Raw genomic sequence first — 20,681 nt, 5'->3', positions numbered from 1 at the left:
AAGAGCAGGGAGGGAGGGGGTAATAGATGGAATGGAAAAGAGACCGAGGAATGGATCCTGCCCCACTCCCAGACTCTGCACCCTTCCATCAACAGTTATTTGAAGAGATAGTAACTTCTTTCTTAGAAAAGGCTGCTTAAGAAGGCCATAAAATCTCCCATTAGGATGATTAATACTTGGTGTATTAATCTCTTATGTTCTTATAAGGAAGTACTTCTTCACCCAAAGGGTGATTAACATGTAGAATTCACTGCCACAGGAGGTGGCGGCGGCCACAAGTATAGCCACCTTCAAGAAGGGTTTAGATAAAAATATGGAGCACAGGTCCATCAGTGGCTATTAGCCACAGTGTATGTGTGTATATAAAATTTTTTGCCACTGTGTGACACGGAGTGTTGGACTTGATGGGCCATTGGCCTGATCCAACATGGCTTCGCTTATGTGTCTGGCAAGGAACAGGACATACCTTGAGGGAATCCCCTCACCTGTCCTGCCTGCCTCTTCTCCTCTGCCTGGCTCAGGAAGAAACCTTCGGCCAGGGTCACCGCCTGGGAACTGGTCTCCGGCCCACATCCTCTGACCCAGCCCTGCATTTCCTGGGGCAGGAGAGTCAGGAACTGCTCCAGGATCACCAGGTCCACGATCTGATTCTTGGTGTGCCTCTCCGGCTCCAGCCACTGGCTGCAAAGTCCATGGAGCTGGCTGCAAACCTCTCGGGACTCATGGTTTCAAAGTAGCAGAACTCTTGTAGAACTTCCGACAGAACTGTCAGAAGCATCAGCCATGTACATCTGAGATTGCAGAGAGCTGAGAGTGGATCTCTGTCAGTATTCCCTCTAAGCTGAGTTAGTGTGAGCTATCTCACTGTTTTTTAGCCTCCGGCTCACACGTTTTTGTGTGAAGATGGTGAGGGGTCTGGAGACCAAGTCCTATGAGGAAAGGCTGAAGGAGCTGGGGATGTTTAGCCTGGAGAGGAGGCAGCTGAGAGGTGATACGATCACCATCTACAAGTACTTGAAGGGCTGTCATCTAGAGGATGGGGTGGGATTGTTTTCTGTGGCCGTATAAGGTGGGAGCAGAACCAGTGGGTTGAAATTAAAAGAGTTTCCGGCTCAACATTAGGAAGAACTTCCTGACCATGAGAGCGATTCCTCAGTAGAACAGGCTTCCTTGGGAGGTGGTGGGCTCTCCTTCCTTGGAGGCTTTTAAACAGAGGCTAGATGGCCACCTGACAGCAATGAGGATCCTGTGAATTTAGGGGGAAGTGTTTGTGAGTTTCCTGCATTGTGCAGGGAGTTGGACTAGATGACCCTAGATGTCCCTTCCAACTCTAGGATTCCTGACCGTTAGAGCAGTTCCTCCATGGAACAGGCTTCCTCGGGAGGTGGTGGGCTCTCCTTCCTTGGAGGTTCTTAAACAGAGGCTAGATGGCCATCTGACAGTAAGGAAGATCCTGTGAGTATGGGGGGAGGTGTTTGTGAGTTTCCTACATTGTGCAGGGGGTTGGACTAGATGACCCTAGATGTCCCTTCCAGCTCTATGATTTTTGTCTTAGCTCAGGAAAAATGGCCACAGAGCAAACTAATGTGTGCAGTAGCCAAATTGCTTGCTCACAACTTTAATGCCAGTAGCTCACAAAGTAGAATTTTTGCTCATTAAGACTCCACAGTTTGAACTCCGGCCCGAGGTTTCCCCAGAATTCAACCCCGCTCTCAGCTTGGGTAGAATGGGGGCCATTCCTTGCCAATCCCAGGTCTTTCTGGGTCCTGGTCTCTCATCTCTTTCCCCTTCTCCTGGGTCACCTCTGACTGTGTAGAGATTCCTTTAGTCACTTAGCTATGAAGCTTCTCTCTGGGGGGGAAGAAGAGACACAGAGAGTCATGTGGAAAATAAAAGAGAATGGGGATACACGCTGAAGATCACACACCTTCACATATGCACAGCAGAAATACAAGAACTGCCCTGCTGGATCAGAGCGAAAGAGCTTCTTGTGGTTTGTAGACCAGCTTTAATGTCATAACCAGACTGAGAGAGTCACCAGACATCCTTCTGCTGTGTAACGTGTTTTCTAAGCAAATTCTTTGCAGTGTCGCTGAAGATTCGCAAGTTTGTTGGTTTAAGACAGAAACGATGAAGGGATGACATCTTAAACCTGCGACTTCTGAGGAAGAACCGGAAACAGCATTTACCAGAATGACTATTAAGTCATATATAATTTTGTATCTTCTACTGCACTGGCTGCCAGTTATATACCGGATTCGTTACAAAGTGCTGGTTATCACCTTTAAAGCCCTATATAGCCGAGGACCTGCCTACCTTAGGGACCGTCTCTCCCCGTATGAACCCCAGAGAGCACTGAGGTCAGCAGGGAAGAACCTGCTGACTATTCCCGGGCCAAAAGAGGTAAAGCTACAGAGTACCCGCACTCGGGCCTTCTCTGCTGTGGCTCCACGCCTATGGAACCAGCTTCCGGAGGATATGCGGGCCCTGTGGGACTTTGAACAGTTCCGCAGGGCCTGCAAGACCATCCTTTTCCGAATGGCCTTCACCGACCAAGAGAAAGACTGCTGAGCAAGCTTACCATCTGTATAATAGCACCAACATATTAGTTAATTTTATTGCTTTTAGAATTTTAATAGAGTTTTAATTAAATTGTTGAATTGTATTCTACTGTTAAATATTGGAGGCACACCATCCACCAGGCTGTCTCTTCCTTTGAGAACACACGCATAGCTGGTCTTGAGGACAAAAGGAGATTGAGGAAGAATCGCACTGCTACAGGACCAACCCTAAATCAGACTTTTCCCTGCAGCCGCTGTGGCCGGACCTGCCTGTCCCACATTGGTCTTGTCAGCCACCAGCGAGCCTGCAGCAAACGTGGACTATTGCACCCTTCTTAAATCTTCGTTCGCGAAGCCAAGCCGAGAGAGAGAGAGAGAGTTAAATATTATACAATGTAAATTATTGACTTGTGTTGTTAGCCACCCTGAGCCTGCCTCGGCGGGGAGGGCGGGATACAAATAAAAATTGATTGATTGATTGATTGATTTTGGGGGGTCTTACTAATCTTGACTTCCATTTGTCAGACTGATCTTGCAGTTCTGAAGCTGAATAGCTGCTTTGGAGGGGGGAGTCTATGACCAAACCCTCCCCTCCCCAGGAACTGACACCCCCCCCCCCCCAGACTCCAGGAATTTCCAAATCCAGACTTGGGAACCCTCCCAAAAAGCAAAGGAGGTGGCTGTGTTGTTGGGGAAAGCCTGCCGGGCGTGGTGCAGAGACATGGATGGGCAGGAGTGAGTGGGGGGGGGGGGCTCTCCTGCTCCTCCCTGTCTGACCCACCGCCTCCTCCCCATCCCTTTCCTTGCTGAAAAATGACACGCCACACTAACCCTTGATGCATGTGATGAATCCCAATTCCTTAAAAATCTTACAAAGTACAGAAGACATGGCGTCTGATTTACCAGACACAAATAATAACCTCTGTAATTAGCTATGACCCTTCCTTAGCGCAGTTTTGTTTTCTCTGATTCATAAGGAAATAACTTCCTTTTGCTGAGTTTTGTTTTCTCTGACTCACAAATCTGGGGGTGCCAGCTGCTTGGGAGGGAAGAAATTGTGCTGCCCCTTTAAATGAAGCATGATGGGATTTTATTTATCTGCTCTGACACCCATTTCAAGACACAAACCCTCTAGGGAAAAGGGAGGATATTTTTTCCCCCTTGAGACCTGTTAGCAACTCTAATGCAGATACCTTTCCACATTCAGCGAGACAGAAACGAAAACCTTCTCACTCTGAGCCATAACGGCACAATCTCCAAGGGTGCCAGAGTCCATTGGGGTGTTTGGGTCAGACGAAGACAAGGGAATCTCACTTCCTGATTCAATCTGCAGAAACTAGGGGTGGGTGGGCCTTGGGAGCACAACCAAGATTCAGGAATTCGTGTCCAGGATGATTTTCACAATACCAGATGCTGGTGGTGGTGGTTCTAACCCCAAAGAGCCTACTGAGTTGTTGACTTGGGGGACAGAACCTTTTCTTGGGAGACAGAACCTATTGCTAGAATACTTTGGGCTTCAACGTGGTGAGACTTCCCAAAAGCTCACAGCTGGCTGGCCTGGGGAGGGATTAGGGTTGAGTAATATTTCTCTGGAACTGCTTGCCAGATAAAAATGTTTGTAACTTAAGAATGCCGGCTGGCCACACTGTGTTTATGCCGCAGCTATTAAAAAGTTAAAAAAAGGTCAAGGCAGTCCCCTGTGCAAGCACCAGTCGTTTCCGACTCTGGGGTGACGTTGCTTTCACACCGTTTTCACGGCAGACTTTTTATGGTGTGGTTTGCCATTGCCTTCCCCAGTCATCTACGCTTTCCCCCCAGCAAGCTGGGGACTCATTTGACCGACCTCGGAAGGATGGAAGGCTGAGTCAACCTTGAGCCGGCTACCTGAACCAGCTTTTGCTGGGATTGAACTCAGGTCGTGAGCAGAGGTCTCCGACTGCAGTACTGCAGCTTTACCTCTCTGCGCCACGGGGCAGCTATTAGTTGCCCTCAACTTGTCTATTTTTTTCACAGCATTTGGGAAAGAAAATGTTTTTGCCAGGTTTGTAAACCCTCATCTACGGTTCCGAATCGTGGGTTTTATACCGTCATCACCTGCGACTCCTCGAGCGCTTTCATCAGCGCTGCCTTCGCACCATCCTCAACATCCACTGGAGTGACTTTGTGACCAACCCTGAAGTTCTCAAGCGGGCGGAGGTTACCAGCATCGAGGCACTGCTGTTGAAGACGCAGCTGCGCTGGGCAGGGCATATTTCTAGGATGGAAAACCACCGCCTTCCCAAGATTGCCCTGTATGGCGAACTCTCCACCGGCCATCGAAATAGAAGGGCACCAAAGAAGAGGTACAAGGACTCCTTGAAGAGATCCCTTGGCACCTGTCGCATCAACCATCACCAGTGGTCTGACCTAGCCTCAGATCGCAAAGCATGGAGGCACACCGTCCACCAGGCTGTCTCTTCCTTTGAGAACGCACGCATAGCTGGTCTTGAGGACAAAAGGAGACTGAGGAAGAATCGCACTGCTACAGCACCAACCCCAAATCAGACTTTTCCCTGCAGCCACTGTGGCCGGACCTGCCTGTCCCGCATTGGTCTTGTCAGCCACCAGCGAGCCTGCAGCAGACGTGGACTACTGCACCCTTCTTAAATCTTCGTTCGCGAAGCCAAGCCGAGAATGAGAGAGAGAAATGTCAGAAAGAGTCAGAATGGCAGAAAAGCTGAAGGAATGGCTTTCACAACAGAAGGCAATGACTAAAGTGCCCCTTCTTTGTGTGTAACTACTTTCTTATTCTTTCAAAACCTCCAGCACTTGGGTGTTCAAAGAAGAGCCTCATCAGAAATCATCTTTAGGAAAGTTTCACTCTCCTATGGATTCTCTGAGGAACGGGGAAGTCAGATCTGCCCCTCAGACTCTTACCACACGTTGAGCATTTATGAGGCTCCTTCCTTGTGTGGAATCCTCCCTGCTGAAGGAGAAAGGAGCTGATCTTGGATCTACTTCAGTGGTCTTTGCTTTCTTCCTTCTGGGATCTATCTGAGGGCTTCGAACAGCACTGAAGTTCCTTCTGTAGTCTGAGCATTTGTAAGATTTCTTCCTGGTTAAGGTAAGGTTTTTGTGAAGATTAAAAAGCCTTTTACAAGAGCCCCCTGGCGCAGAGTGGTAAAGCTGCAGTACTGCAGTCGGAGCCCTCTGCTCATGACCTGAGTTCAATCTCAGCAGAAGCTGGGTTCAGGTAGCCGGCTCCAGGTTGACTCAGCCTTCCATCCTTCCGAGGTCGGTAAAATGAGTCCCCAGCTTGCTGGGCAGAAGCGTAGATGACTGGGGAAGGCAATGGCAAACCACCCCGTAAAAAGCCTGCTGTGAAAATGTTGCAAAAGCAACATCACCCCAGAGTCAGAAACGACTGGTGCTTGCACAGGGGACTACCTTGACCTTTTTTACAAGAGCTTATGTCAATCCTAGCCCCTGTTAGCTCAGTAAACAGTCCATTGGGTTCAAAACGGTTGTTTATTAAAGCATCAGGAAAGGCATAGATTCACGTTTGGTTGGAGTCAAGATTGAGGTCTATGACTCCAGCATAGTTTATACTTTGGAAAAAGACGCGAATGCAGAAAGCTGCCGCCACGCCCCTTCCCCCCAAGCATCTTGGTTCCCACTGTCCAGAGCCCGTTGTTGTCACTGATAACGCAAAGTCAAAACACTTTGGTTCCCAGGTTACACTCTTACTACTGTTTACTGCATTCCAGCAAGCAAGCAACTTATAATAGACTAAATAACACAATTTATTGGTGGTTATTGTCAATATAGAGCGTGAAGGTACTTCCAGAACGTTACAATACAATTTAACTCATTTGTGGCAAGGATACTTGACAGTTTGTATTGTTTCGGTGTTTTATGGGGTCTGTCTTTGTCTTTCCACTGTAAAAAAGGAGACATGCTCTTCTCAAGCCCTAAGTGGTTATATGCTTTCTCCTAGTGTAGGTTCTTAAACATTTCTGGAAAATGCTACTCCAACTCCATCATTTCCCACACTTTGAGCGCTCAGAAGGTTTCTCCTCTGTGTGGGTTCTTTGGTGCACTTGAAAATTGCCACCAGTACTGAATCTCTTTTCACACTGAACTTTCAAAGGGTTTCTCCCCTGTGTGGGTTCTCTGGTGCTGTTGAAGAGTGCCACTGCGACTGAACCTCTTTCCACACCCTGAGCATTCAAAAGGTTTCTCCCCTGTGTGGGTTCTCTGATGCTGTTTAAGATTGCTACTCTGACTGAATCTCTTTCCACATGCTGAGCATTCAAAAGGTTTCAACCAAGGGTGGGTTTTCTGATGCTGTTGAAGGGTGAAACTCCGACTGAATCTCTTTCCACACTCTGAGCATTCAAAAGGTTTCTTCCCTGTGTGGGTTCTCTGGTGCTGTTGAAGAGTGCCGCTGTGACTGAACCTCTTTCCACACTCTGAGCATTCAAAAGCTTTCTCCCCTGTGTGGGTTCTCTGATGCTGTTTAAGATTGCTACTCTGACTGAATCTCTTTCCACATGCTGAGCAGTCAAAAGGTTTCTCCCCTGTGTGGGTTCTCTGGTGCTGTTGAAGAGTGCCACTGTGACTGAACCTCTTTCCACACCCTGAGCATTCAAAAGGTTTCTCCCCAGTGTGGGTTTTCTGATGCTGTTGAAGGGTGAAACTTCGACTGAATCTCTTTCCACACTCTGAGCATTCAAAAGGTTTCTTCCCTGTGTGGGTTCTCTGGTGCCGTTGAAGAGTGCTACTCCGATTGAATCTCTTTCCACACGCTGAGCATTCAAAAGGTTTCTCCCCTGTGTGGGTTCTCTGGTGCTGTCGAAGAGTGTCACTCCGACTGAATGTCTTTCCACACTCAGAGCATTCAAAAGGTTTCTCCCCTGTGTGGATACTTTTATGCTGCTTAAGATGGCCACGCTGACTGAATTTCATTCCACATTCTAAGCATCGAAAAGGTTTCTCCCCTGTGTGGGTTCTTTGATGCTCTTGAAGAGACGCCCTGTAATCGAATCTCTTTCCACAATCTGAGCATTCAAAAGGTTTCTCCCCTGTGTGGGTTCTTTGATGACGCAGAAGATGGCACCTCCGACTGAATCTCTTTCCGCACTCTGAACATTCAAAACGTTTTTGTCTTATTTGTCTTCTTTGTTTCACAAGAAGCTGTGATCTATATTTGATGTACTTTCCACACTGAATGGATTTATTTCCCTTCATTATATTGTACTTTGGGAAATGTACATTCTGCTTAATTCCATCCCTCTTCTCAACCAAACGGCTGCCTTTCTTTCTTTTAGGTCTGCTTCGATTCCCGACATTTCCTTGTAAGTCTTCATTATTAACATTATCAGGAAATTGCAGAAGAAATTCCTCACCCTCCTCATTCCTCTGATCCTCCTCTGCTGGAATAATGAGAGAGAGACAGAGAGAGACAGCATTAGCACCTGGGAGACAGCATTAGCAGCTTACTGTCAATCAAAGAATTCACACAGGAGAGAAGCCATATAAATGCCTAGAGTGTGGAAAGTGTTTTAGTCGCAGGACAAGCCTAAATATACCATGAAAGAATTCATAAAGGGGAGAAGACATATCACTGTCTGGAGTGTAGGAAAAGCTTTTGACGGAATAATATATTAACAATGGGCACATCCACAAACCAATTGCCCTTTCATCACACCCCCTCCAGCCTACAAATAGCAGCTCTCCAGCAGCCCTGGCCCCACTCAATGCACAGCAGCCAAGAAGGTCTGAGCGCCTGCTCCGGCTGCAACGCCACTGAGGATGTTCTCCGTAGCTGAGAACGAAACGTCTGGAAGGAAAACTTTCTCCAGTAGAACACGGCACTTGATCCCGAAAGATTCTACAAACCCTAATATATTAACTTTCCATTAAAGAATTCACACAGGAGAGAATCTTTATAAATGCCTGGAATGTGAAAAAAGATTTATACGGAAGGGTACTCTAATTTTCCATCAAAGAATTCACACAGGGGAGAAACCATATAAGTGCCTGGAGTGTAAGAAAAGCTTTCCACAGAAGTATGCTCTAGCCATCAAAGAATTCACACAGGGGAGAAACCATATAAATGCCTAGAGTGTGGAAAGTGTTTTAGTCACAAGACAAGCCTTACAAACCATGAAAGAATTCATAAAGGGGAGAAGCAATATCAATGTCTGGATTGCGGAAAAAGCTTTCAACAGAAAGCTTGGGTGATGGCCACAACACTGGCCTCAGCTACCCCTGGGCAAGTAGCAGTAAAGGACTCAAAATGGAGTATTTGTTGTTCAGTGTTTTGACACAAGCCTCGTCACAATGGCAAAATTCGCACCTTTGTCACCTAGGAAAGATCCTTACCCAGAGAGGCCACGTTCCCGTAGTTCTCCAGCATGACTTCCCGGTAGAGAGCTCTTTGTCCCGGATCCAGCAGGGCCCACTCTGCGTCAGAGAAAGAGACGGACACCTCCTCAAAGGAAAAGGCTCCCTGGAAGAAAAAGAAGATTCCCTTGTCAGAAATCACACAAGGCAGAAAAAGAGTAGTCTGGGAAGGTACGGGATGCAAGGCTCAGTATGGGTAAAGCAAACAGCATTTAGAGATCTCTTGCCCGGTCACCCTGTAGAGCCCCCATGAGCAAAAGCCTCCCTCCCCACCCGTAAAGGGGGTCCCAGGCTGTGCCCTGCTCAGATCTCCTACCTGGATGGGAGGCACAGCAGCCGTTTCCACACCTCTGAAAAGACGACGGCTCAACAGCATCTCTCCACTGCCTGTTCCTGAGACAAAGGAGGAAGGGAGAGTGTTTTGCTTGCTTCTTTCCCGCCTCACAAACCCCTCCCCTCCTTGTGTAGAGGCAACAACTTTAAAAACACTTTTTACTAAATTCTAGGAGAAGCCGAAGAGAAGCAGCAGCGTTATAAATGGTGCCGAGCATTTCAGACTTCTGGGAGGCCTGCATCTGGCACGGGCAGCGGCCGTCTTGTAGAAGAAGAAGCGATGGAGCTCACCCAGGGATTGTGATGCAGCTGCGCCTACAGTTCAATGGGCAAGGAGGTGGAACTCCCAAGAGGAGCAGGTGGAACCCTCAGAAAGGTTCAGGAGCTGCACTCCTGTGAGCTCCTGCATGAACCCGAGGTCTGGGTTTGGGGCGAGGGAAAGAGAAAGGTGGAGATGAGGTTTCACGGAACGTCAACATCACCTTCAGCCCAGACATAACCTGAGCACATCTCGCGACTCAAGGAAAATATGGATGAGTCTTCAGAGAGCCTCTTGACATGCTAACTTCGCAGGCACGTGAATTTGATACCACCTCTGTCCTGGCATGTTCCCCCTAAGCTGTGGAGTCTCGGGAGCAAAAATTCTACCCCAGGAACTCCTGGCATTAAAGATGTGAGCTACGGCATCAATTAGCTTGCTCTGGGGCCAGCCTTCCTGAGCTAAGGGGGATATGTGTGAGCTGGAGGCTAAGAAACTGTGAGCCAGCTCACACTAACTCAGCTTAGAGGAAACACTGGTCTTGAGCCCCTCCCCAAAGCTCTGGCGGTGCTGGGTCATAGCCCCCCATCCCTGCTCAAGCATCCTCTTTCCAACAACAGCCAGCCAGATGCCCTGTTCAGGGCATGCACAGAAACCAAATTTCTGCATGATTCCTGGCACTCTTGAACTGGTTTTCAGGGCTCTGCTGCCCCATAAGAGAGAGAGCCAGTTTGGTGTAGAGATTAAGTACGTGGACTCATATCTGGGAGAACTGGGTTTGGTTCCCCACTCCTCCACTTGCATTTGCTGGAGAGGCCTTGGTTCAGCTAGAGCTCTCTTATGTGGGAGAACCGGGTTTGATTCCCCACACCTCCACTTGCACCAGATGGATTGGCCTTGGGTCAGCCATAGCTCTCTTATCTGGGAGAACCGGGTTTGATTCCCCACTCCTCCACTTGCAGCTGCTGGAATGGCCTTGGGTCAGCCAGAGCTCTCTTATCTGGGAGAACCAGGTTTGATTCCCCACTCCTCCACTTACAGCTGCTGGAATGGCCTTGGGTCAGCCATAGCTCTCTTATCTGGGAAAACCGGGTTGGATTCCCCACTCCTTCACATGCAGCTGCTGGAATGGCCTCGGGTCAGCCAGAGCTCTCTTATCTGGGAGAACCAGGTTTGATTCCCCACTCCTCCACTTACAGCTGCTGGAATGGCCTTGGGTCAGCCAGAGCTCTCTTATCTGGGAGAACCAGGTTGGATTCCCCACTCCTCCCCTTGCAGCTGCTGGAATGGCCTTGGGTCAGCCAGAGCTCTCTTATCTGGGAGAACCAGGTTTGATTCCCCACTCCTTCACATGCAGCTGCTGTAATGGCCTTGGGTCAGCCAGAGCTCTCTTATCTGGGAGAACCGGGTTGGATTCCCCACTCCTCCCCTTGCAGCTGCTGGAATGGCTTTCGGTCAGCCAGAGCTCTCTTATCTGGGAGAACTGGGTTTGATTCCCCACTCCTCCACTTGCACCTGCTGGAATGGCCTTGGGTCAGCCATAGCTCTCTTATCTGGGAGAACCGGGTTTGATTCCCCACTCCTCCACTTGCACCTGCTGGAATGGCCTTGGGTCAGCCAGAGCTCTCTTATCTGGCAGAACCAGGTTGGATTCCCCACTCCTCCCCTTGCAGCTGCTGGAATGGCCTTGGGTCAGCCAGAGCTCTCTTATGTGGGAGAACCGGGTTTTTTTCTCCACTCCTCCACTCGCAGCTGCTGGAATGGCCTTGGGTCAGCCATAGCTCTTGTAGGAGATGTCCTTGAAAGGGCAGCTGCTGTAAGAGCCCTCTCAACCCCACCCACCTCACAGGGTGTCTGCTGTGGGGGGGAGAAGATGTAGGAGATTGTAAGCCACTCTGAGTCTCTGTCCTTGAAAGGGCAGCTTCTGGGAGAGCTCTCTCAGCCCTACCCACCTCACAGGATCTCTGTTGTGGGGGGAGAAGATGTAGGAGAGCGTAAGCCCCTCTGAGACTCTGTCCTTGAAAGGGCACCTTCTGGGAGAGCTTTCTCAGCCCCACCCACCTCACAGGGTGTCTGTTGTGGGGGGAGAAGGTAGAGAAGATGGTGGAATCAGCTGCCGGAAGAGGTGAGGGCCCTGCGGGACTTGGCGCAGTTCCGCAGGGCCTGTAAGACGACCCTCTTCCGGCTAGCCTATACCTAGCCTACGTTTAGCTAGGATAACAACTTGAGGTAACTGGCCAGCCATCTGTTTACAGGAAACTGAATTACTCTGTTTTAATGTTTTTAACTATTTAACTGTTTTATATTTGAAATTGTTTAATTTTAAGTTTGATTAATTGTTGGAAGCCGCCCTGAGCCATTCGTGGGAAGGGCGGGATATAAATCCCAAATAAATAAAAATAAAAATAAAAAAGAAGATTGTGAGCCGCTCTGAGTCTTTGATTCAGAGAGAAAGGCAGGGTATATATCTGCAGTCTTCCACTTGCAGCTGCTGGAATGGCCTTGAAAGGAGTTGTCCTTGAAAGAGGAGTTGTTCTTGAAAGGGCAGCTTTTGTCAGGGCTCTCTCAGCCCCACCCACCTCACAGGGTGTCTGCTGTGGGGGGAGATATAGGAGATTGTAAGCCGCTCTGAGTCTCTGATTCAGAGAGAAAGGCGGGGTATAAATCTGCAATTCTTCTTCATAAGGTGGAGGTTCCCTTGATCCACCAGCTGGTATAGCCCTGCCAAGGGTGGTTCCCCTTTTCTCCCACCAGGCACCCTGAGTTCCTTTCACGGAAGGGAGGTGAGATATGAATATTCAAATTAATGGGAGGAGCTGCCCTCCCGGAATTTGTCCAGTCTCGTTCAAGAAGCATTGCCGTTTGTGAGCACCGAGTTCACTCTGTGTTTTTCATGCAGAAATATTTAATTTTTTTCCTGACTGAACCCTCTTCTGGGCTCAGTCAGGAAAAAATTTCCTCCGGGCTTGTTGGGGCAGGAATCCTGGAGGGGTTTCTTTGTTTTGCCATCTTCTGAGTGTGGAGCAGGAGTGTGTGTGGAAGGGAGGTGTTTGTGAGTTTCCTGCATTGTGCAGAGGGTTGGACTAGATGATCCGGGAGGTCCCTTCCAAAACTGTGATTCTCTACCCATCGCAATCACGGCGTGCCCCAATTGCATCTAGGCTCAGAGGGTCCTTACCACAGGAGAGGGCATCTTGGGCACGCTCCACAGCCTGTGCCCTCTGCGCTTGCTCCCAGGAAGCTCCATCCACCTCAAGAAACGTAGCTCCTCTCTTCCGGGATGGTTCCCACATCTGCAACAGCAGCGAGGGAGAGGGGTAAGAGATGGAATAGATTAGATGAAGGAATAGATCCTGCCCCACTCACAGACTAGACCTGGTGAGTTATCTGGAGGGAGAAGAAATTCACCAGTAGAAGAGGCTGCTGAAGGAGGCTGTGAGATCTCCCACTTGGATGATTAACGCTTGGACAGGTATCTGGCAGGGAACTTTTAGGATAAGGCCTGATACTGTTGCCGGAATTGGACACACCTGGAGGGAATCCCCTCACCTGTCCTGCCTGCCTCTTCTCCTCTGCCTGGCTCAGGAGGAAACCTTCGGCCAGGGCCACTGCCTGGGAAGTGGTCTCTGGCCCACATCCTCTGACCCAGTCCTGCATTTCCTGGGACAAGAGAGTCAGGAACTGCTCCAGGATCACCAGCTCCACAATCTGCTTCTTGGTGTGCCTCTCCGGCTCCAGCCACTGGCTGCAAAGTCCATGGAGCTGGCTGCAAACCTCTCGGGGCCCTTCGGCCTCATCGTAGCGGAACTGCTGGAAGCGTCGGCAATGTACATCTGAGGTCACGGTGTCTTTAGGTGGGATTTCTGGCCCAGCCCTTTTCCAGAATTCAACCGCACTCCCAGTTTGGAGGGGAAGCGGCCTTTTGCTTGCTCTCTTGCCAGTCCCAGGTCCTTCTTGGTCCTGCTTTCCCATCTCCTTCTATTGCGTCACCTCCATCGGTGGAAAGATGCCTTTGTTCACTTGGTTATGATCTAACCGTTCTCCCTGAGTGCACAGAGAGGAGACAAACAGCATGTCAGCAGTAGCAGTGTTCCAGCTCAACATGAGGCAGAACTTCCTGACCGTTAGAGCGGTTCCTCAGTGGAACAGGGTTCCTCCTTGGGTGGTGGTGGGCTCTCCTTCCTTGGAGGTTTTTAAACAGAGGCTAGATGGCCACCTGACAGCAATGAAGATCCTGTGAATTTAGGGGGAGGTGTTTGTGAGTTTCCTGCGTTGTGCAGGAGGTTGGACTAGATGACCCTGGAGTTCCCCTTCCAACTCCACTCCATAAGAACATAAGAGAAGCCATGTTAGATCAGGCCAATGGCCCATCCAGTCCAACATTCTGTGTCTTCCACCCCATCCTCTATAGGACAGCCCTTCAATTCACCCTTCCAGTCCTTGAAGGGCTGTCCTATAGAGGATGATGTGGAATTGTTTTGTGTGGTCCCAGAAGGTAGGACCAGAACCAATGGGTTGAAATTAAATCAAAAGAGTTTCCGGCTCAACATTAGGAAGAACTTCCTGACCGTTAGAGCGATTCCTCAGTGGAACAGGCTTCCTCCTCGGGAGGTGGTGGGCTCTCCTTCCTTGGAGGTTTTTAAACAGAGGCTAGATGGCCACCTGACAGCAATGAGGATCCTGTGAATTTAGGGGGAGGTGTTTGTGAGTTTCCTGCATTGTGCAGGGGGTTGGACTAGATGACCCTGGAGGTCCCTTCCAACTCTATGATTCTACGGACAGGAAAATTTAGAAAAATGGAAATATACCATTGACTAACAGGAACCTTCATAGATCCGGTTGGTCTGAAGCAACAGAATAATGTTAGAGCCCAGTAGCACCTTTAAGACCAACGAATAAAACTTTGAATAAAACTTTGTTGGTCTTAAAGGTTCTACTGGGCTCTCGCTTTACTCAGGAACCTTCACAGTGAATCTGGCCTGGGAACTTCTTCTGGTTTGTGGACCAGGTTTAATATCATTGTGCTGTATTGCAAACCAAGCTATTGCAGATGCACCTCCCTGGTTCTTTGGGAAAGGGAAGCGTCTCTGGGTCTTTAAGGATGTTACAAGCTTAGCCTCTCATTTCCTTGCCTCAGTCTGCCCCGGGAGCTAATTTTTAAGTTAGTCTCAAAATAACAAGAGGGACTGGTGACCAGTTTTCCCTCTAAGCTGAGTAAGTGTGGGCTAGCTCACAGTGTTTTAGCCTCCAGCTCTCACATTTTTGTCTTAGCTCAGGAAAAATGGCCCCAGAACAAACTGATTTATGGCTAAATATTACATTAATATTACATTGAAGATGTAAATAAGGATTTTCCGGGCACATTTGACATTCCATTCAATGTTTTTTATATTGACATTTGTTTATGAGACACTATTTGTAAATAATTATTAATAATAGTGAATTTTCTACTAAGCATGTGGTAATTGTGTAGACGCTGGTTAGTCACGGAAACTTTCAGGTTTTAATCCTTGCCACCTGGCTGGAAGTCGCAGCAGGAAAGAGCAAAGAGCCAGTTTGGTGTAGTGGTTAAGTGTGAGGACTCTTATCTGGGAGAACCGGGTTTCATTCCCCACTCCTCCACTTGCAGCTGCTGGAATGGCCTTGGGTCAGCCAGAGCTCTCTTATCTGGGAGAACCAGGTTTGATTCTCCACTCCTCCACTTGCAGCTGCTGGGATGGCCTTGGGTCAGCCATAGCTCTCTTATCTGGGAGAACCAGGTTTGATTCTCCACTCCTCCACTTGCAGCTGCTGGAATGGCCTTGGGTCAGCCAGAGCTCTGGCAGAGATTGTCCTTGAAAGGGCAGCTGCTGTGAGAGCCCTCTCAGCCCCACCCACCTCACAGGGTGTCTGTTGTGGGGGGGGGAGGGAAAGGAGATTGTGAGCCTCTCTGAGACTCTTCGGAGTGGAGGGCGGGATATAAATCCAATATCCTCATCTACCTCACAGGGTGTCTGTTGTGGGGGAGGAAGGGAAAGGAGATTGTGAGCCGCTCTGAGACTCTTCGGAGTGGAGGGCGGGATATAAATCCAATATCTTCATCTACCTCACAGGGTGTCTGTTGTGGGGGAGGAAGGGAAAGGAGATTGTGAGCCGCTCTGAGACTCTTCGGAGTGGAGGGCGGGATTTAAATCCAATATCTTCATCTACCTCACAGGGTGTCTGTTGTGGGGGAGGAAGGGAAAGGAGATTGTGAGCCGCTCTGAGACTCTTCGGAGTGGAGGGCGGGATATAAATCCAATATCTTCATCTACCTCACAGGGTGTCTGTTGCGGGGGAGGAAGGAAAAGGAGACTGTGAGCCGCTCTGAGACTCTTCGGAGTGGAGGGCGGGATATAAATCCAATATCTTCTTCTTCTACTAAGCAACAACCATCAACACAATTGAATGTATTTGAACTAAGCTACACTGCAGTATTGGAACAATACATTAAGTCGATTGCACTTTTAAGACCAACATAGTTTTATTCAGAATGTCAGCTTTCGTGCGCATGCCACTTCTTCAGACGAGGAATGAGGTACATCTGAAGAAGTGGGCATGCACACGAAAGCTGACGTTCTGAATAAAACTAAGTTGGTCTTAAAGGTGCATTCGGCTCCTATTTAATTCTACTACTTCAGACCAACACGGCTGCCTATTTGGATCTAAATACATAAAGTTGTTGGTTAACAACCCACAGGCAATAATTACAGTAGCAGAAGATCTGTGCTCATAGACATCATAGCTAAGACAAATATCTTCACACGTGTACATGACGTACCTGAGCACACCAAAATTTATATGCTGTAGCCCTCAGCCAAATACAACATAACTGGTAAAACAAAATAGGAGCGCAGTAGCAACAAAGTTTTATCAAGCATGTGTACGCATGCGCACTTTGTCAGACAATGGAATGGGGTAAGAACATAAGAGAAGCCATGTTGGATCAGGCCAACGGCCCATCCAGTCCAACACTCTGTGTCACACAGTGGGAAAAAAAATTATATATACACACACACTGTGGCTAATAGCCACTGATGGACCTGTGCTCCATATTTTTATCTAAACCCCTCTTGAAGGTGGCTATACTTGTGGCCGCCACCACCTCCTGAGGCAGTGAATTCCGCATGTTAATCACCCTTTGGGTGAAGAAGTACTTCCTTTTATCCGTTTTAACCTGTCTGCTCAGCAATTTCATCGAATGCCCACGAGTTCTTGTATTGTGAGAAAGGGAGAAAAGTACTTCTTTCTCTACTTTCTCCATCCCATGCATTATCTTGTAAACCTCTATCATGTCACCCCGCAGTCGACGTTTCTCCAAGCTAAAGAGCCCCAAGCGTTTCAACCTTTCTTCATAGGGAAAGTGCTCCAGCCCTTTAATCATTCTAGTTGCCCTTTTCTGGACTTTCTCCAATGCTATAATATCCTTTTTGAGGTGCGGCGACCAGAACTGCACACAGTACTCCAAATGAGACCGCACCATCGATTTATACAGGGGCATTATGATACTGGCTGATTTGTTTTCAATTCCCTTCCTAATAATTCCCAGCATGGCGTTGGCCTTTTTTATTGCAAACGCACACTGACTTGACATTTTCAGTGAGTTATCTACCACGACCCCAAGATCTCTCTCTTGGTCAGTCTCTGCCAGTTCACACCCCATCAACTTGTATTTGTAGCTGGGATTCTTGGCCCCAATGTGCATTACTTTGCACTTGGCCACATTGAACCGCATCTGCCACGTCGACGCCCACTCACCCAGCCTCAACAGATCCCTTTGGAGTTCCTCACAATCCTCTCTGGTTCTCACCACCCTGAACAATTTAGTGTCATCCGCAAACTTGGCCACTTCACTGCTTACTCCCAACTCTAAATCATTTATGAAGAAGTTAAAGAGCATGGGACCCAGTACCGAGCCCTGCGGCACCCCACTGCTTACCGTCCTCCACTGCGAAGACTGCCCATTTATACTCACTCTCTGTTTCCTATTAAATAGTCAGTTTTTGATCCACAAGAGGACCTGTCCTTTTACTCCATGACTCTCAAGATTTCTAAGGAGCCTTTGATGAGGAACTTTATCAAAAGCTTTCTGGAAGTCAATGAGCAGAGCTACATTTAGCTGGTGGGCTATATGGTTAAGAATGCAAAGTGATAGAAAGTTCAAATCCAGTGGCAAAATAGTGAAATTAACAAATCGAAAGAACATTTGGTGTGGATAGCATTAGCGTGGGAAAACAAAAATCGGAGAAGGATGGTGAGAGTGTCACAAGGCAATAAATGCAGTTTAGTATATGTAATGAGACTAAACCCTTCTTCCACTATATTCTAAGGTATCCTTTTTTGTGTGTGTATTGGCAAACTGCGCTTTGTATTCTAAACCACTCTATGTAGCTCTCCTCACTGTACCCCATTCCTGTTCTGAAGAAGTGTTCTTGGAGGACACGAAAGCTCAGATTCTGAATAAAAGTTGGTTGGTCTGAAAGGTGCTTCTGGACTCCTCCTTTGTTTTACTGCTTCAGGCCCACACGGCTGCCCACCAGAACATAACTGGCATCCACCCATGGACCTCACAGCATCCAAAGCGAGGGGACACGGGAAGTCGCTTCAACAGACAGCAGCAACAGGCCAGAGGCTCATTCCAGATATAAATAGGGCCTTTCAAATTCTCTACCTCCTCCCCGGTCGCCTGTCCGCAGGGCTGTAGCCAGCAGAGGGGGCACAGGGCCAATCATAGAGTGGGAAGGGACCTCCAGGGTCATCTAGTCCCACCCCCTGCACAATGCAGGAAACTCACAAACACCCCCCCCCAAAAAAATTCACAGGATCTTCATTGCTGTCAGATGGCCATAAACCTCCAAGGAAGGAGAGCCCACCACCTCCCAAGGAGGAAGCCTGTTCCACTGAGAAACCGCTCTAACCAAGTTCTTCCTAATCCTAGAAACCTAGAGTTGGAAGGGACCTCCAGTGTCATCTAGTCCAACCCCCTGCACAATGCAGGAAACCAACAAGTACCGCCCCCTAAATTCACAGGATCTTCATCACTGTCAGATGGGGATCTACCCTCTGTTTAAAAACCACCAAGGAAGGAGAGCCCACCACCTCCCAAGGAAGCCTGTTCCACTGAGGTCAGGAATTATAGAGTTGGAAGGGACCTCCAGGGTCATCTAGTCCAACCCCCTGCACAAGGCAGGAAACTCACAAACACCTCCCCCTAAATTCACAGGATCTTCATTATGTCAGATGGCCATCTAGCTTCTGCTTAAAAAACACCAAGGAAGGAGAGCCCACCACCTCCTGAGGAATCCTAGAGTTGGAAGGGACCTCCAGGGTCATCTAGTCCAACCCCTGCACAATGCGGGAAACTCACAAACACCTCCTCCTAAATTCACAGCATTGCTGTCAGATGTCCATCTAGCCTCTGTTTCGAAACCTTCCAAGGAAGGAGAGCCCACCACCTCCCGAGGAGGCAGCCTGTTCCACTGAGGAACCGCTCTCACGGTCAGGAAGTTCTTCCTGATGTTGAGCCGGAAACTCTTCTGATTTAATTTCAACCCTTTGCTTCTAGTCCTGCCTTCTGGGGCCACAGAAAGCAATTCCACCCCCTCCTCTATAGGACAGCCCTTCAATGCACCCTATAGAATCTGCAGCACCCCCACCCAATTCCCTGCAATCTTCCCTTTCACTGAAAGGGGAAGATGGGGGGGGGGGTGCAAATTCTATAGGAGGTACCAGCTCTGTGCCCCCCCCCTTGCTGGCTCCAGCCCCGCCCGTGGGGGGCACAACAGGAGAGTTCCCCAACTGCAAACCAGCGCCAGCAAAAGGGGGGCCAGCAGCTCCCCCCCCCCCCCCAGCTAGGCGCGGCTTCCCTTGGCCCTCCCAGCCAAGAAGACGGAATGCAGCATCCCACCCCCTTCCCATGGGGAGCCCCCCTTACTTGCGGAGGCCGAGGGGCGGAGCTCAGACGGCAGCAGGGGCCGGGGGGGGGGGGGCACAGACAATGACGCGCGTCCAGGAAGGAAGCCCCAGATCCGGCTCGTGCCCTCTGCTCCAGAGTCGACCCCTCCGCGCCTCCAAAGGGCAGGGAGCGCTTTCTGCAGCGCTGAAAGGGTTAACCGCACAGCCCGAGCAGTTGGCTAGAGAGGCCCAGCAGGCAGGGGGGGGGGGAGGGCTGGGGCTGGAGGACCAAAAAAAGGGGTGTGGTGTGCCTGTGGTGAGATAACACTTCCTTGCCCGGTCTGCAGCGATTTGTTTGCCACCCTTTTAAAAGTTTTTTTTAAAACCAACAAAGAGAGCAGGGGGAGGTAGAAAATCCTTAATTTTCAGCCCCCAAAGGCTGCAGTGAGTGGCCAGAACCAACGGAAGGGGGGGCACCACACTCTCCCCCCCCCATACAGCCCGGGGTGGAGGTGGCAAGCGGACGGACAAAGGAGAAGGTGAGCTCCTCTCACCTCTACCTGGCTAAATGTGAAAGCAGAGCCCTCTCCGTCTTCGAGGAATGCACAGGGGCTCTGTGTCTCAAGAGAAGGGGATAAGAGAACATAAGAGAAGTCCTTTGGGATCAGGCCAATGGCCCATCTAGTCCAACACTCTGTGTCACACAGTGGCCAAAAAAACCCCCTCAAGTGCCATCAGGAGGTTCACAAGTGGGGCTAGAAGCCCTTCCACTTTGCTCCCCGCCCAAGCACCAAGAATACAGAACATCACTGCCCCAGACGTAAGAACATAAGAGAAGCCATGTTGGATCAGGCCAATGGCCCCTCCAGTCCAACACTCTGTGTCACATAAGAACATAAGAGAAGTCATGTTGGATCAGGCCAGTGGCCCTTCCAGTCCAACACTCTGTGTCACGTAAGAACATAAGAGAAGCCATGTTGGATCAGGCCAATGGCCCCTCCAGTCCAACACTCTGTGTCACGTAAGAACATAAGAGAAGCCATGTTGGATCAGGCCAATGGCCCCTCCAGTCCAACACTCTGTGTCACATAAGAACATAAGAGAAGCCATGTTGGATCAGGCCAGTGGCCCTTCCAGTCCAACACTCTGTGTCACGTAAGAACATAAGAGAAGCCATGTTGGATTAGGCCAGTGGCCCTTCCAGTCCAGCACTCTGTGTCACATAAGAA

General features: G+C 49.3%; 1 protein-coding gene across 2 annotated transcripts in view; it reads right to left on the bottom strand.

Moving 5' to 3' along the window:
• Window positions 1–6,054: 6,054 nt before the first annotated feature.
• The window catches only part of LOC132572108 (zinc finger protein 436-like), a 244,086-nt gene continuing 229,459 nt past the window's right edge, over window positions 6,055–20,681 (bottom strand). The window contains exons 1-6 of one of the 2 annotated variants that reach the window (XM_060238905.1): window positions 19,493–19,647; window positions 13,090–13,584; window positions 12,719–12,833; window positions 9,265–9,341; window positions 8,928–9,054; window positions 6,055–7,975 (exon numbers count right to left, since the gene is read on the bottom strand). In XM_060238905.1, the coding sequence (XP_060094888.1) occupies window positions 6,672–7,975; window positions 8,928–9,054; window positions 9,265–9,341; window positions 12,719–12,833; window positions 13,090–13,512 (2,046 nt within the window). In that variant the 5' untranslated portion in view covers window positions 13,513–13,584; window positions 19,493–19,647 and the 3' untranslated portion in view covers window positions 6,055–6,671. Of the gene's footprint in view, window positions 7,976–8,927; window positions 9,055–9,264; window positions 9,342–12,718; window positions 12,834–13,089; window positions 13,585–19,492; window positions 19,648–20,681 lie in introns of those variants that run through there. The other variant, XM_060238904.1, reaches the window with a different exon arrangement.

Source organism: Heteronotia binoei, chromosome 5 (genome assembly GCF_032191835.1).
Source record: "Heteronotia binoei isolate CCM8104 ecotype False Entrance Well chromosome 5, APGP_CSIRO_Hbin_v1, whole genome shotgun sequence".
Lineage (NCBI taxonomy): Eukaryota > Metazoa > Chordata > Lepidosauria > Squamata > Gekkonidae > Heteronotia > Heteronotia binoei.
This window is presented reverse-complemented; position numbering and strand designations above follow the sequence as displayed.